The sequence below is a fragment of the Oreochromis aureus genome, linkage group 18 (genome assembly GCF_013358895.1).
Source record: "Oreochromis aureus strain Israel breed Guangdong linkage group 18, ZZ_aureus, whole genome shotgun sequence".
Classification (NCBI taxonomy): domain Eukaryota; kingdom Metazoa; phylum Chordata; class Actinopteri; order Cichliformes; family Cichlidae; genus Oreochromis; species Oreochromis aureus.
In genome coordinates, this window is record NC_052959.1 from 35,889,624 (window position 1) to 35,905,095 (window position 15,472).

At 44.9% G+C, this 15,472-nt stretch overlaps 1 protein-coding gene across 1 annotated transcript; it reads left to right on the top strand.

Annotated features, from left to right (window-relative positions):
- The first annotated feature begins 3,871 nt into the window (after positions 1-3,871).
- On the top strand, positions 3,872-13,902 carry LOC116323178 (cadherin-7-like). The gene is made up of 11 exons (XM_039601718.1): positions 3,872-4,000; positions 4,481-4,764; positions 5,679-5,973; positions 6,134-6,253; positions 6,743-6,913; positions 8,492-8,679; positions 11,915-12,168; positions 12,246-12,382; positions 12,452-12,573; positions 12,839-12,956; positions 13,706-13,902. The coding sequence occupies exons 2-11, from the start codon at positions 4,528-4,530 to the stop codon at positions 13,900-13,902; spliced, it is 1,839 nt and encodes a 612-aa protein (XP_039457652.1). The 5' UTR covers positions 3,872-4,000; positions 4,481-4,527.
- Positions 13,903-15,472: the final 1,570 nt, after the last annotated feature.

Consider the following 15,472-nt stretch of genomic DNA (forward strand, 5'->3'; position numbering starts at 1 on the left):
TCACCTTCCTTGAAAACATTGGCCATGAACCTTACATAATCGTCCTTAAATTTGGGATTTTTCTCAAACTTCCCTTTCAGGTGCTTAAGTCGCACCAGAGCCAGACGCTTATTTTCTGACAGCTGAGGGCGTGCCTTAAAGGGAAGAGGCATCTCTAGGTGCCCATCAGCATTCTGGTGTATTTTCTCATTTAGCAGTTGCATGAACTGTATGTCATCTTGTGATATGCTCTTTTCTCCAGGAGCTGTGTCTTTGAAATCTGACTCAAGTACTCTGATGATGGTTGCTGGTGTCAAGGGTGGAAGTTCCTTAACAGATAAGCGATAGCACAGGCCTGTCACTTCTGTTGATGTTGCCATTTTTGTGAACTGCCAACAATGCTCCAGCCCAGGTCTGTCTTGATTGCATATGGCTCTTCACCTCCTGCTGATTACCTGCCGTGGTGCCAGTGCTCTAGGACAGATCATAGCCTATTAACAGTCCGACCTTGCAATCCATTAACCTCGGCATCTCCTGTGCTATTCTGATTAGATGTTTCCATCTTTGGCAGTTTCAGAGGTGGAATGTGTGAACGTTCAAGTGGGATGAAGTCTCTGGTATAGGCAAGTGGCAAGTTGATAAAGCTTTTGGAGGAAACCCTCTAACTCTGAGCCCACTAACTCTTTTTTCGCTTCTGAACAATGGAATCTCTTCCCATCATAGTGGTTAGCTTTAACTTCACTGGCTCTAAACCTATCCCCATCTCCTCTACATACCCCTTGATTCTATACAAAAGTGTTGCTGCTCTGTGTATCTAATAGAGCATACACTAAGTCTCTCTCTCTGGGTGGCTGAAGAAACCCACACAGGACTATCATGGATGTGCTCCCACCATCTCCTCCTGTCCATGCAACAAGAAAGTGCAGAGATGTTTTCTTCCTGCCTCGCATTCTATGTGATGATGTGTTCACTGCAGTTTGGACGGTTCTTCGTGAAGAGTTGTTGGATGATGCTTTTACAAACCCCACAAGTCGCCTTTGCGCTTTTTACAGTCTTTTGAATTGTGTCCTCTTCTGAGACAGCCAAAGCACAGGTTATTGTCGAGTATGAACTTTCTCTGTTCTCCACAGACATTTTAACAAAGGTCTGGCATTTGTGAATAGAATAGCTTTCTCCACAGCAAATACATGTGACTGAGTTTGATGGCAAAGCATGTGCTTTTCTTTCTATATCATTTCTGTAAAGCTTCCCCTCCAATACAGAACATGCTGCTTCCACTGATGTATTTGCGTGGTAGAACATTTCAACCTGTCAGCTGGATTTGTGCACGTATTGCTCTATCAAAGCTTTGAAACTAGTGCTCCACCTAAGAACTTAAGTGGGTCCCTGAGAAGACTGGCTCAGGTGCAGGAAGTCTCAGAGGACCATTAAAGTCATGTAAGGCTTGCATTAACAATGACTCATTGTTAGTATTGTTTGGTTGTTCATTGTTATTATTCTTGTAGTTTTGCTTTGGCATGATTTCTTCCAGGAGCTAATGGAGGACAACTGACTACCTCACTGGAGTGTTCTTTATGTCTTCTACACAGGCTTCACTTTGAATCTGTTTGAGAATAAGCCTTTTAGCTTTGCAGTTATTACCTGAAGATCTCGCTGATTTTCTAGTCTTTTAAGCTCTTGCCTTGTGTAGCAATAGCCTCCTCCATCTCATATCTCGGCTATTTCACAGGCAAGCTGTGCAGCGTGATTCTGCCCTTTTGCATTGATGCTCTGCTGTCTGATAAACAGCTTGAGCGTGGTAGCCACGCATAGCAGGTCGGGAGATTGTAGTCCCAAATATTGACTGAGCATATTCTGTCCGTCTAGCACCATGTGAAGTCTCGCAGATTTTCTGCCTTAGCATCAAACTCTTCTTGCCCCACTTCACCTGTTTGCACTTTAGGTATTATCTCTCATCAAGTCCGCTGTAACATGCTGCAGGAATAAATTTTTCTTCTAGTCTCAGAGAAGGGGCTGACTCATGATCTTATATCTTCATTATGTATTTTTCACTTCAGTGACTCCAGCCCTTCGACAGTATCCATCATGTCAGCTAATTCCTGGTCAGAGCACTCTTCTTTAAGTTTGGAACGTGTAGCTTTAACTTGTTCTTTCCAGCTTTCATATAGTTTGATAAATTTACTCCTTCTGAGAAAACTCTTGTTGCTTAAGTTCTAGCATTTTGGCTTTTAACTTTCGCTCCCTTGAGGATTTCCTGGGCTCTAGTCTTGAAGTATTGGAGGCAGGCTTCGCTTGATTTCTACTTTAGCATGAATATCACCTATGAGTAACTCCACTTTCTCCCTTTGAACATCATCAGTCTGTAATTTCAATTGTTCATTCAATCTACTTAGCTCTTCCTTAAAGGGAATCAATTTGTTCTCTGCATTCTTCAATGTGTAGTTTTTCTGTGTTTACTGACATTGTAAGCATGTTTCAGCAAACCTGCTGCATAAACAAGTTGTTTATATGTACATGCGATCCTGGCAAACATATAATTCCTCAATACAATCTGAGTCTTGCAAGAATTTGCTTAACTACACCCTTAAGTTAGTCTTCTTTAAGTTGAACTCTAAACATTATTAGAACACTTTAAACAACACCACTTGTAAAATAAAAGGAACAGTTTGGCTATAATGACAGGTTGAAGTTACCTTTAACTCAGTACCTTTCTCATACAAAATAAATTATTATTTTAATAGACCCTCTCCAAACTTTACTAACAGTTGTGCATATATCACAGCCCAACCTGACGCTGACTGCAGCAGTCGTTATCTTTTCCTTGAAGGCCGCCAGGATTATACAGTTTTTAAGCTGTAAGCGGCAGAGAGTTGCAGAGCTGTAGTTTATGATGGTCAATGTCGCTCTATTGGTGAAGTCGGTGGTCGCTGTCAGTCCCAAAGCGCCAATAATGGTGTTTCCTCTTTTTAAGTTTGCAAAGCCTTTTCTTCGCTGTGTTCTCGAATCCACACACTGCAGCCGGCCAAGAACGTTTTCTTCTTTTTCTTATTCTGGAACATACATTGTTTCTAACGTTTAACTTCCCAGCCACAGTGGCGGTACGCTTTTCACTGTAACCTACAGGGGTCCAACAAAGAATGGCCACGCATCATACTGATGTCTTTCGAAATTTATTCCTTTCTCTCTCTCTCTCACACTCTTATTGTCTTCAGACACACATGGAAAACTGAAAGAAGAAACACAAAGTTTACAACATAACTGTTTGAGCTTATCAGTCTCATATCATTGTCCATAAACAGTCGTCGCAAGCCAGAAATAGAAAAATGCACAATATATCACAAAATGTCTCTCATTTACCAGTGTAGAACATATATGCAACATTATACAAACATTATACATGAAACCATACCGTATGCTTCTCTTGGACCACATGCAGAATGACCAACATTAAAGTTGAAGCTGTAGACATCTCAGCCATGTATCCACATACTAGCTCCACCATATACATAGTTGAAGTTTCAACTGAAACTTTCTGGTCATGTGACCATTACAAACCTACCTCATACAAAACTTTACAGCACTTACATATTTAACAAACCCATATTTTGTAATCACATATTTTAGACATGTTTTTTAATCAATTTTACACTTTATCAACTTATCTTGTGTACTATTAAGCATCTCTCTATCACAGAAACATAAGCATGAAATAAACAATCCTTTATTTTAACTGTCTCAGGGACAGTTACAATGTTCATTAAAACAACACATGAAGAATCTGCCGTCCTCGGTCCAAGTCATTTGACTCCTCCCTCCCTCCTGATGAGGCGGAGCCTAACACCCCCTCCTCCTCAAAGGGAGCAGCGTTTGTGTAACAGACAGAGAGCGGCAGAGAGGGAGAGAGCATCGGAGCTGCTGCTGGTTTCAACCTCTTTCATCAATTATCAGTCATCATCATCTGATGCGATTGCTGTCAATAACCTACAGATCCACAGGGGACTGTCCGATCAGCAGCTGGAAGGTAAGACTGCTGGTTTGTGTATTTAAGGTCAGAGTTGGCAAAAACAGCAGATTTAAGAGTGAGGAGAGTGTTTTCAGATTACTGGGGCAGATTTAACGGGATGAAGAGGAGCTTCAGATTAACAAAATCCTTTAAACTGGGCTAAAATATGTTTCTATAATCACACTTCTCCAATGTTGTACGTTTGCTTCATAAAAAGTTCAGAGGGTAACATAAAGAAATGCTCTGCAGCAGGACTCTGAGATAAATCCTTCAAACTGAGCTCATTTACATCGCAGTAATGTTACCAAACTGATTATTGGAAAATGACTTACAGTTACATTTTGATTAATTTGTCTCAGGATTTTGTTAAAAATTCAAAGTGAGCTGAGAGCTCACTCACGCCCTGATAGATTTTAATGACATCCTCAATATTAAAAGAGAGGACAGGTCCTTACCGTAAACTTTCATTCTGTTTGGCTCAAACGATCCCGCCAGCAGCTCCTGCGACTGACATCTTTTTGCTGGGCACGCCTGTTCCCTCAGAGATGAACTTTCTGCATCTCCCGAGCATGCTCACTGTGATCATCCTTTCCCTGTGGGAGAAGTCCAGCTGCGGGGCAATGACGCTGAACTCCGTGGCCCTCCCTCAGGTGTCAAGAAGAGCACGAGGAGGGGGAGCGGGTGTCTACTCCACCCAGAGCAGGCAGAGGAGGAGCTGGGTGTGGAACCAGTTCTTCGTCCTGGAGGAGTACACCGGAGACGAGCCGCTCTACATCGGAAAGGTACGAACTGTAGATTTACAGATTTAGTCTAAATGACGGCACCAGGTCCAGGGCCCGTGCAGGTACCTGTACCGGCCCGGGGCCTACGTCCTGGCTCTGTCTGCATCATAGATGTGGGGTTCAGATTTGTCAGTGCAATCATCCGTACCTGAAGGAGATGTTTCTGTGCAGCTTTGTTGCAGCATATTTAAAGTTTCTCTGAACCAGAACAAAAACTCGTTTTGGTTCCCAGCAGCAGTTCATAGCTCATACTTTTGTTTTGGATTAGAACTTTAAGCATGTCACAGACCCAGAAGTCCAAACAGAAACCAATAATAAATAAACAGAATTCTTCAGGGAAAGAATAAAGAAACATAAAACGAGGGGTAATTCTACTGAATCTAAAGTGGATTAAAAATATGACAAACTTTAATCAGGAAGTTCTTCTGGGGACTGGATTAGGACTTTTCCAAGAACATTACAGGACATCGGATATAAAGTGAGGGAACTAAAGGACATCAGGAGGAACTCCACTCAGAGCAGAGTTTTTGGTGTGGATGGATGTACCTGGTGAACCTGGTACAGTGTGTCTGTACCAGGCGGCTGTGGTTCAGGAGGTAGAGTGGGACATCTCCAAACTGGGAGGTCGATGGTTTAGGTCCTGGCGTATACTGAGCTCTTAGTTGTCCATTGTACTGTGTGAATGTTAGGTTAATAGCACTGAGTCAGGCTTGTAATAAGAAATGTGGCATAAAAAAACACCAGTTTGTTGGTTGTGCAGTTCAAAGGTCAAAACAGTTAAACAGGTGATGTTTATTTAAAATGAAACGGGCACATTTGCTTTGACTGTTTCACGGCCAACTCCATCTTTGAAGGTTCATTTTCTCAATAATAACAATAAGAAATGTTTGTTGTACTCAACTGGTTTCCTGCAGCTCCACTCTGACCTGGATAAAGGTGACGGACAGGTGAGGTACGTCCTGAGCGGCGAAGGAGCGATGTCCATCTTCTCCATTGATGAGGACACCGGAGACATACACACCACCAAAAGGTTGGATCGGGAACAGCAGGCGTACTACACACTGAAAGCTCAGGCTCGAGACCGGAATACCAACCTGCCGCTCGAACCTGAGTCCCAGTTCATCATCAAGGTCCAGGACATCAACGACAACGAGCCCAAGTTCCTGGACGGACCGTATGTGGCCCGGGTGGCTGAGAGGTCACCTGTAGGTGAGTTCAGAATCAGCTTTTGTCTTCACATAGTTGTTAGATGTTTTATGAAGACACCACCTCAGAATTCACTAGTTGGGAGCAAATCCTCATTTAGGTTTGACAGCGTTTCTACGAGACGGCAGCACTCCCTGTTTGAATAAAGTTTGATTTTGTACAGGTACGTCTGTGGTGACCGTGGTGGCAACAGACGTCGATGATCCAACCTATGGAAACTCCGCCCACCTGGTTTACAGCATCCTGCAGGGGCAACCATATTTCTCTGTGGAGCCAAAGTCAGGTGAGCGTGTAGCTGTGAAACACAGACCCTGCAATGATACAGAGAGCACTTGGTGACAGTGGGAAGGAAAAATGTTCCTTTTAACAGGAAGAAATCTGCCACGACCAGTTGGGGTTGAGTATTAAACTGCTACAGACCATGACTGACTTTACCCATGAGCCTTTGGTTGCAGAGTTGTCTGTAACCACCTTCGCAAGCGAGGGTTAACGATTCCCGCCTCTGAACTGCAGTCAGATTAAAAGTAGATTTAAGCGGATTAAAGAAGCCGCCTTTTCGCCGAAGCCGCTTTATTTACCCCTTTGTAAATGAGGCCAGCACGTCACGGCTCACATCAGTTCGTGTCGGCGCTGCACAACACCGGTGACCTTTTTGATGTCAGCATGTGGATCAATTATTAGTGCGTCATGTCGATTATGTCACATTCCAATGTTTCTCACCTGGGCACTCATGCTCACCTTCAGACTGTACCAACCTCTCACCTGTCTGCAGGTGTGGTGCGGACAGCCCTGCCTGACATGGACCGGGAGCTGCGGGACCATTACCTGCTGGTCATCCAGGCCAAAGACATGATTGGTCAGATGGGAGGTCTGTCAGGAACCACAACGGTCACCGTGATGCTGACTGATGTGTCAATCAAGGCACCCACCCGCCTCATAGTGAGTCCTCACCCAGAGCGCCCTACACCTGTTCATTGATATTTGACTCTCTCGTAATCCTGTCCTTCTGGATTCAGACCCAACAGAGTTTCTTTAGAAATCACAGCTCCTCCATCTGCCTGCTGGATTTTTACCAGTGAGCCTGCAGAGCGTCGTGACCTTATTCCAACATGATGTCCAGAGATTGTGAAGAGTTATGCGCTTAGGTTGTTCCTTGCCCACAACTGTGTTTTCGAGCCTCGTTGAGGCTATCACTAAACACGCTCAGCGGTAAAGACTGTTCTCTTTAAGGAAATGAGATCTTTTAATGTCTCATCTGAAATGTTCTCCTTGTTTTACAGAAGTTTTATTGAACTACTATCTACTTCAGTTTTGGTAACATAGATTCTGAAGAACAAGAACGGTTGGGACTTTTGGTAAAACCTTCAAGTTAAACTCAGGGCGCTGGCAAGATGAATTTTTGACCATTTATAACAAGCATGTGCTGAGAAGCCCTAATTCTATTGTTAACTGGTTTGAACCATCCACTACATAGTGAGTTTGACTTGTTGGGCCTGGCCGCCGCTTTAGAGTTCCTGAGAAGACTAAAAGACTCAGGTTTCTTTTATCCCGACTGCAACCTTTTTGTCCCTAATGGCAAATAAATCATGCCTTGTGGCTTTTTATCATTGTTTTGTTTATTCTCATTGTTGCCCTGGTCACAGGCTGGCTCTCTGACCCAGCGTTTTGCGCTTTTTTTTAAATTTTTGAGTCTGTTATGTTAAGGTTGTATGATAAGTTCCTTTGTTATTCTTATTTAAGATTTAGCTGAGTTTTGGTTTGCCATTATTATCATCTGTCTCATGAGTTTTTGTATTCTGTTTCTTGTCTTTCATATGTTTTAGGGCTGTGTATTGTGTTGTCATGTCTACGTCTCCATGTTTCCTGTTTTATTTTGAAAGAGTCTGGTGTGTTCTTGTTCATTGTGACTTTCCCCGTAGCATCATTAGGTTCATGTGTGTCAGCTGTGTTCCCACTTCCCCTGATCACCTCCTGTGTATTTAAGTCCTCTGTTTTCTGTGTTTCATTGTCAGGTCACCTGTTATACCCACCATAGTTTTCATGTTTATCTCCTGCCACCAGCCAAATAAAGGCTCGCTTTTTTTTGTTCACCTGACCTCCCTGCCTCATCAGTCCCGCTCACAAATACATAGTGTACCCCGCCGTGACTGCCTGCTGCCACACTAAGGCTACGCTCACATTGCAGGCGAAGCATCAACCGATTTTTTTGACCCTATGCACCCATATCCAATCAGCGAAGGACAGTGTGGAACGGCATAAACCGACATTTTCAACCTGATCTGGGCTACCAGATGTGGTATTTGAATCTGGATACATATCCGATGTTTTAGAAAGCCATCATGCGTGAACGGTCATACCGCATTAAACTGGCTTTACGCTACCGATACAAGACAGACGCCAATTATCAGCGCCGAGAAGTGTGAAACGAAATGACTTCCCCGGGACAATAAAGAATTGAATTGAACTGAACTGAAGGGGGCACTGCAGGCACTCCTTCAGCTTCATCCTCTGTGTCCCACAGAGAGTTACCAGTTCAGCGTCCCAGAATCCACAGTGGTGTCATCGGTGGTCGCGAAAATCAAAGCTCTGGATGCGGACGCTGGTCCAAACGCTGAGATGGACTACAGGATCCTGGACGGGGATGGACTGGGAACCTTCAGGATGCTCACAGACCCCCACACACAGGAAGGACTGGTCATCCTGATCAAGGTTCTGGATTGTTTGTAGGTCACAGAAATCTCCAGTTTTTGGTTCTGATGTTTCTGTCCACTGTGAACTCTTCCGAGTCGATCCGCTTCTCGGGATGCGTCCCTGTGATCGTTACATCATCGCGTTAGCATTGGCCTCGTGTGCAGGCGGCGGTCCCAGAGGACGTCCCTGCTGCTTGGCAGCTGCTCACAGCTGTTTAAATTTAGCTCGCTGTGTCTCCTGCAGATGAAACTGTTTTATTGTTCTGATTTTAGATTCATCGCTCAGATAAAGGTTTCCTTTCTGTTCTGTTCTGTCAGCTGTCATGTCTGCACCAGCACAATGAGGATAAATGTGGGTGTCTCCTTCAGATAATCACATGACCACGTTTTACTGATGGCCACGCTAGTTTATTTATACGGCACCCTGTAACATGATTTACAAAGGAGAATGCGTTGTAGATAGAAGTGGTTTTGTGTTGGGCTGTCATTCAATTCCATGTGTTGGTGGCTCCAGCAGCGGGCAGCTTAGCAGATAAATGTCATCTCACCCAGTGTAGTTTCAGATCTCGGCACCACTAGCTGAAAGCCCTGCTGATATGAGGTCAGATACATCCAGGGCCTGAGCCATCCTCCGACTTTTAAACCATTAGCAATATTTCTTGGAAGCCAAGATAGGAAGTCGGAGTGATGTGCTCTGTTTTCTAACTGCAGCCTTCTTTCCAGCCTTTGAGAAAGCCAGTAAGTAGAGCATTGTAATCCCTGTACACACGAACAAGACTCTCCAGTCTTGCTGGACACATAAAACATCTCAGGCTTGTCTCTGTTAGCTGCAGCCAACTGTCCACAAAAAGGTCTTTTTGTGACAGAGCCAACTCATCTGTGTAACCCACCCACCTTGCATTCATGAAATATTGGACTCGAGGACTGACCCTCGACCCTCCATGAGGCATGGAGCTAATTCCTGCCTTCTACCTGTCTAAGAGGCACACCTCTGAGTTCTGACGTGTACTGAGGTGTAACAGTAACAGGGTCTGTTTTCAGGTGACTGTCTTTTAACACATTTATGAGAGCAGCTTCTGTGCTGTGACTGAAACATTTAGCATCACAGTTTGATTAAAAGCCACTTTCTCTTACCGATAAATTTCATGTTAATGAACACTAAATGCAGAAGGATACAATTTCTGTTCTTTAGCGATGCAGAGAAAACACCAGCAAAGAGAGAATGTGTAAGATGGCAGAAAGACCCTGATAGCTTCAATTTTCTTTGGAAAACAGAAAAACTGATTTGAGTTTGTAGGTGAAATAAGCTCCTGAGGTTTTTACAGGGAGTGCAGAATTATTAGGTAAATGAGTATTTTGTCCACATCATCCTTCTTCTATATGCATGTTGTCTCACTCTGTTGCATAGGTCGAAAGCCTACTACCAATTAAGCATATTAGGTGATGCATCTCAATGAGAAGGGGTGGTCTAATGACATCAACACCCTATATCAGGTGTGCATAATTATTAGGCAACTCTTTCTCGGCAAAATGGGTCAAAAGTAGCTGACTCTGACAGGCTCAGAAAAGTAAAAATAGTGAGATATCTTGCAGAGGATGGCAGTCTTAAAATTCAAAGCTCTGGAAGTGGACTACTCCAATTCATCAAGCCGCTTCATTCAAAATAGTCAATAGGGAATTTAAAGAAGCGGTGGAAAACCAAGGCTAAAATAACGCCCTTCCAAGGAATCCGAGAAAGTCACAGCTGCAGCCAAGATGCTACTTGTTATCAGTTTGGCCATATTTCAGAGCTGCAACATCACTGAGTGCCCAAAAAGCACAAGGTGCATTACTCAGAGACACGGCTACAAGAAAGGCTGAAAGACGCACTTTCACACTGAACAAGACACACAAGCTGAAACGTCAAGATCAGCCAAGAAATATCTCAAGACTGATTTTTCTAAGGTTTTATGGACTGATGGAAATGAGAGTGAGTCTTGATGGGCCAGATGGATGTACCCGTGGCTGGATTGGTAAAGGGCAGAGAGCTCCAGTCCCACTCAGACGCTTGTGCAAGGTGGAGGTGGGAGAATTGGTTTGGCCATCATCAAAGGAGCTTGTGGGGCCTGGTTGAGGATGAGTTGCCTCAACTCCCAGTCCCATTGCCAGTTTCTGGAAGACACCTTCCGCTAGTGGGTACAGGAATAGAAGTCTGCATCTCCAAGAAAAAACATGATTTCTATGCAGGACAATGCTCCACTCATCAAGGCCCGCACCTACAGCGTGGCTGGCAAGAAAGGGTATAAAAGAAGAAAACTAATGACATGGCTTCCTTGTTCACCTGATCTGAACCTCATTGAGAACCTGTGGTCCATCATCAAATGATTTATAAGGAGGGAAAACAGTACACCTCTCTGAACAGTGTCTGGAGGTTGTGGTTGTGTTGCTACTGCAAATGTTGATGGTGAACAGATGAAAACACTGACAGAATCCATGGATGGCAGGCTTTTGAGGTCCTTTTTATAAAAGAAAGGGTGGCTATATTGATCGCTGATTGTTTTTTGTTTTGCTTTTGAATGCTTGGGGAAATGCATATTTGTGAATGTGAGATGTTATATTGGTCACTGTAAAAATAAACAATTGAAATGGGTATATATTTGTTTTTGTTGTTGCCCAATAATTATATGGCACAGCATGTCACCTGCACACACAGATATCCCCCTAAAATAGCTAAAACTAAAACAAACTAAAACTACTCTAAAAACATTCAGCTCTTGATATTAATGAGTTTTTTGGGTTCATTGAGAAGCATGGTTGTTGTTCAATAATAAAATTATTCCCTCAAAAATACAACTTGCTTCCATTAATTCTGCACCCTGTACGTCGAATACGTTGAGAGCCGGGTTTTTGTCTGACTCGCAGACTCTCTGAGTAATTACGCTGAAGTTCTTTCCTGATTTGGTGCCAATGTGACGTTTCAATGTTTTAAGCTCGACAGTGGTGCTCAGACTCTGTCATAGCTATGGCCTCCATTCTCATGAAGGCCCCTCTTGATGAGGTGCAGCTCAAACATCTGTTGGTGTGCTGTCAGCGGGATAATAGACGTGAATGTTTAAGGCAGCTCAGCTCTGTAGGAGCATCCACAGCACTTCAGAAACGTAGTTAATGCATCGTGGCGTATTTGTTACGGTAAATATTCAGAAGTACTCAGATCTCCAGGGAGACCAGCCTGCACTCAAAGGCCTCTGTGATGTTATGTCCTCCCTCCTCCTCAGACTCTGGACTTTGAGACCAAGACCAGGTACACTTTACGCGTCGAGGCGTCCAATCGCTACATGGACACCCGCTTCCTGTCAGCTGGGCCATTCAGCGACGTGGCGACAGTTCGGCTGCAGGTGGAGGACGTGAACGAGCCTCCGTGTTTTTCCCCCCGCGTCAGCCAGATGGCGGTTTCAGAGGCAGCGCCGGTGGGAACTGAGGTGGGATCGGTTTTAGCTCACGACCCTGACGCCTTGAATTGTCCCATCAGGTAAGACGCGAGGCGGTAAAATCACCACAAACATGTTTACCCCAAAACGCAAAGATAACACCTGTGCCCCTCTGCAGGTACGCCATCGACCGGAAGTCGGATGTGGAGAATTACTTCGACATTGACAGACAATCAGGCGTGATCCGGACGAGCAGACGTCTGGACAGAGAGCTCAGCGCTCTGCACAACATCACCGTGCTCGCCACAGAGAGCTGTAAGTCACATGACATCAGTTTGTCTTCCTGCGAGCGGCAGGTGTATCTGACAGGTGTGTCTGTCTCAGTGGATCACTCTCAGGTAGGCAAAGCCGTGGTTCTGGTCTCTGTGACAGACGTCAATGACAACGCTCCAAGCTTTCCCGTCGAGTACCAGACATTCATCTGTGAGAACGCCCAGCCGGGACAGGTGAGGCTCACCTGTGGCTTACAGACAGGCATTCACAGAAAGGTGAGCGAGTGTGCAGAAGGCGAGTGAGCAGGTGTGTAGACAGACAGGTAAATACAGCTGCTGTGGCTGTGATGTCACTGAAATCCGTTATTTAATGAGCATCGTCTGTGAAATCTCTGTAATCTGTTACTGAGATGGATCCAAAAGTCCCATCAGGTCACATGAGCATTGGTGACTGGATGTGCTTCTGATTTTCTCCCTCTGTTTGACCTTTGGCCTTTAGATCATTGAGACGCTGAGCGCTGTGGATTTGGATGAACCCAAGAATGGACATCACTTCCTGTTTTCTTTGGCTGCCAAGGCTGCCTGGAACCTCAGCTTCATCCTGAGAGACAACAACGGTACAGTCCACCTTAATCAGTAAACAGCAGAACTGTGCAGTCCACCTTAAAACCAAAAATAACTTCAATGAAACAGAGCAGCTCTGTGGTGTACATGGACCAGCCTGAATTTAAGGTTTAACGCCCTAAAAACATGTTGAGCACCCTCCTGTGTCAGTGATGTTGTGTGTTGTGGCTGGTAGTCACGAGTTTATTGGTTCATGAGGAAAATAAGGACACTCAAACTGAGTGTAAGAGGATCACTTTAGTGCTGCAACAGTGAATTTTATGTTAACAAGCTAACCTCATGCACCGTCTCTTTAGCAGCAAGCAGTTGTTCACTGGTGGCTACCTGCACTGAAATAGGATCCACCCGTTAGCCGTAATATTCCCATTTGGAGACACTTTGTGAGTGAGGATTGTGTGGAGGACAGCCCGTTTGAGTTGTGTGACCTGTCGGTTCAGCGGACCGCCCAGCTGGTGTCCGACGTTGTCCCGTCTGTGTGTGTTTGTCCCTCGTGGTTTCAGCGAACACACTGAGCGGTGCTATCTCTCTCTAACCCACAAAGCAAAAACTTTACCTTCACAGGATCCAGAGCTGCCAATCATCCATGAGCTCCTCGCTGTAGCTCCTCCCACACGTTTTTGGTTCTTTGCTTTTGGAAATGTGTTTCTTGCTTCAACCCGGGCATGGCACCCCCTTAAATAGCACTCTGTGTTCCACCTTAAAAGCTGCAGGTGATCAGGTCGATCTGTCCGTCTGTCCTCAGACAACACTGCGTCTGTCCTGACACGGCGGGCCGGGTTCCTGCAGCGGGAGCGGCCGCTTTATTTCCTGCCAGTGGTGATCTCAGACCGCGGGACTCCGCCTCTCAGCAGTACCAGCACGCTGACCGTCAGCGTATGCAAGTGCGATCTCCATGGAAACCGCCGGAGCTGCATCCAGGAGATGTCACCGCTGCGCTAAAAGGCCTGGAAGCCCGCCCGCTTGCCAAGTCCTCCTGCACCATCTCCTCGCCACTGCCAGCGACCTGAGACGAAGTCCCACTTCCTCTGTTAAACCTTTAATAAAGCCGGAAACAGGAAGCAGAACCTGGTTGGCTTAGAGCTGATCCAGATCCAGAACCTCTGTCCATGAGGTAAAATTAAAAAAACTAGCTGAAGCTGGAGTAGATCATCAGACCCGAGGAACGAAACCAAATCTGAAGTCACCTGTTGTTTTAGCCTACCTTGCTTTTCCGTTTTTTAGCCTTAGTCAGGGGTTTTATTTATATCTTATGTTTTTTAATTATTTAGTTCCAGTATACAGCATTTTGTGCCAGCTGTGGAGTGCTTTATAAATGAAGATGATGATGATGATGATGACTTCATTAGGACACTGACGGGCTCAGCTTTGACGCATTCACAGGAACATACCTCACCAGCTGCCTCAGCATCACCCAACGATCCTTAATAGTAAGGTTAGCATGTGTTAGGTTAGGTTTGGTCGGGTCTGTGAAAACGATCGAATCAGCTGCCAGTCAGACACTTCTATTAAGAAGTTCCGGAGTGCTGTTCCAAGGCGCAAACAGCATCATTTCAATGCAGTTTAACTTCATTTACACAGCACTAATTCACAACAGCCACTTTAAGCTGTTTTACACTGTAGCCTGCATTTATTATCAGAGGAGAAAGCCGTACGAAACTCCAATGACTTTTGAGAATTTCGATACAAAAGCGGGCCAGAACATACGACCGTTTTGCGGCCAGTCTAAACGTGAACTTTGTCTGTTTGGGAGCTGACACAGTCTCAATGGAGAGACAGCTTTGGGGGTAGCAGGAGGAGGAAGCCATAGAGAGGCGGTAAGACTGCAACTCTGCTTCCTGGTCCCAACTCTGATAGCTAAGTATTTTGGGGGTTTGAATAAATTGGTCCATTTCTAGAAATGAGAGCTGCTCCATCCAAAGTGGGATGGATGCCGTCTCTCCTAACAAGACCAGGTTTCCTCCAGAAGGTTTGCCAGTTATCTATGAAGATAGCTGGAAGCTGTTCAGATTACCGTGTTCGTTGGTCTGTAGCAGGGAAGCAAACAACAACAACTCTACCAGTGCAGAGAACAACAAATATCACACAAGGAATAAAGTAGGAGTAAAGCAGGAATAAAGTAGGAATACAGTAGGAGTAAAGTAGGATTCTGATATTCTGTGTGTGGAATTCTGAACCTGTGTCACTTTCAGGAAGATGAAAACTTCCACATTCAAGTGTCAGGTTGCAGAACTTCACTTAGTTTCCTCAGCTATTTAAAATGGCAAATTTCTGTCAGCCATCAATTTCTGGCTCTTGTTAACTTTTTAAGATGACTCCACCCCTTTGTCTGCCCTCAGGTGTCGCTATGGTAACAGGTGCCATCAGACGCAGAAGGAAGGAACCTCCGATTATTGACGATGAGCGAGATGTTCGTGAGAATATTGTTTGTTATGACGATGAGGGCGGTGGCGAGGAGGACACCGAAGCCTTCGACATGTTCACGCTGAGACACCTGAACAAGACCAAACGG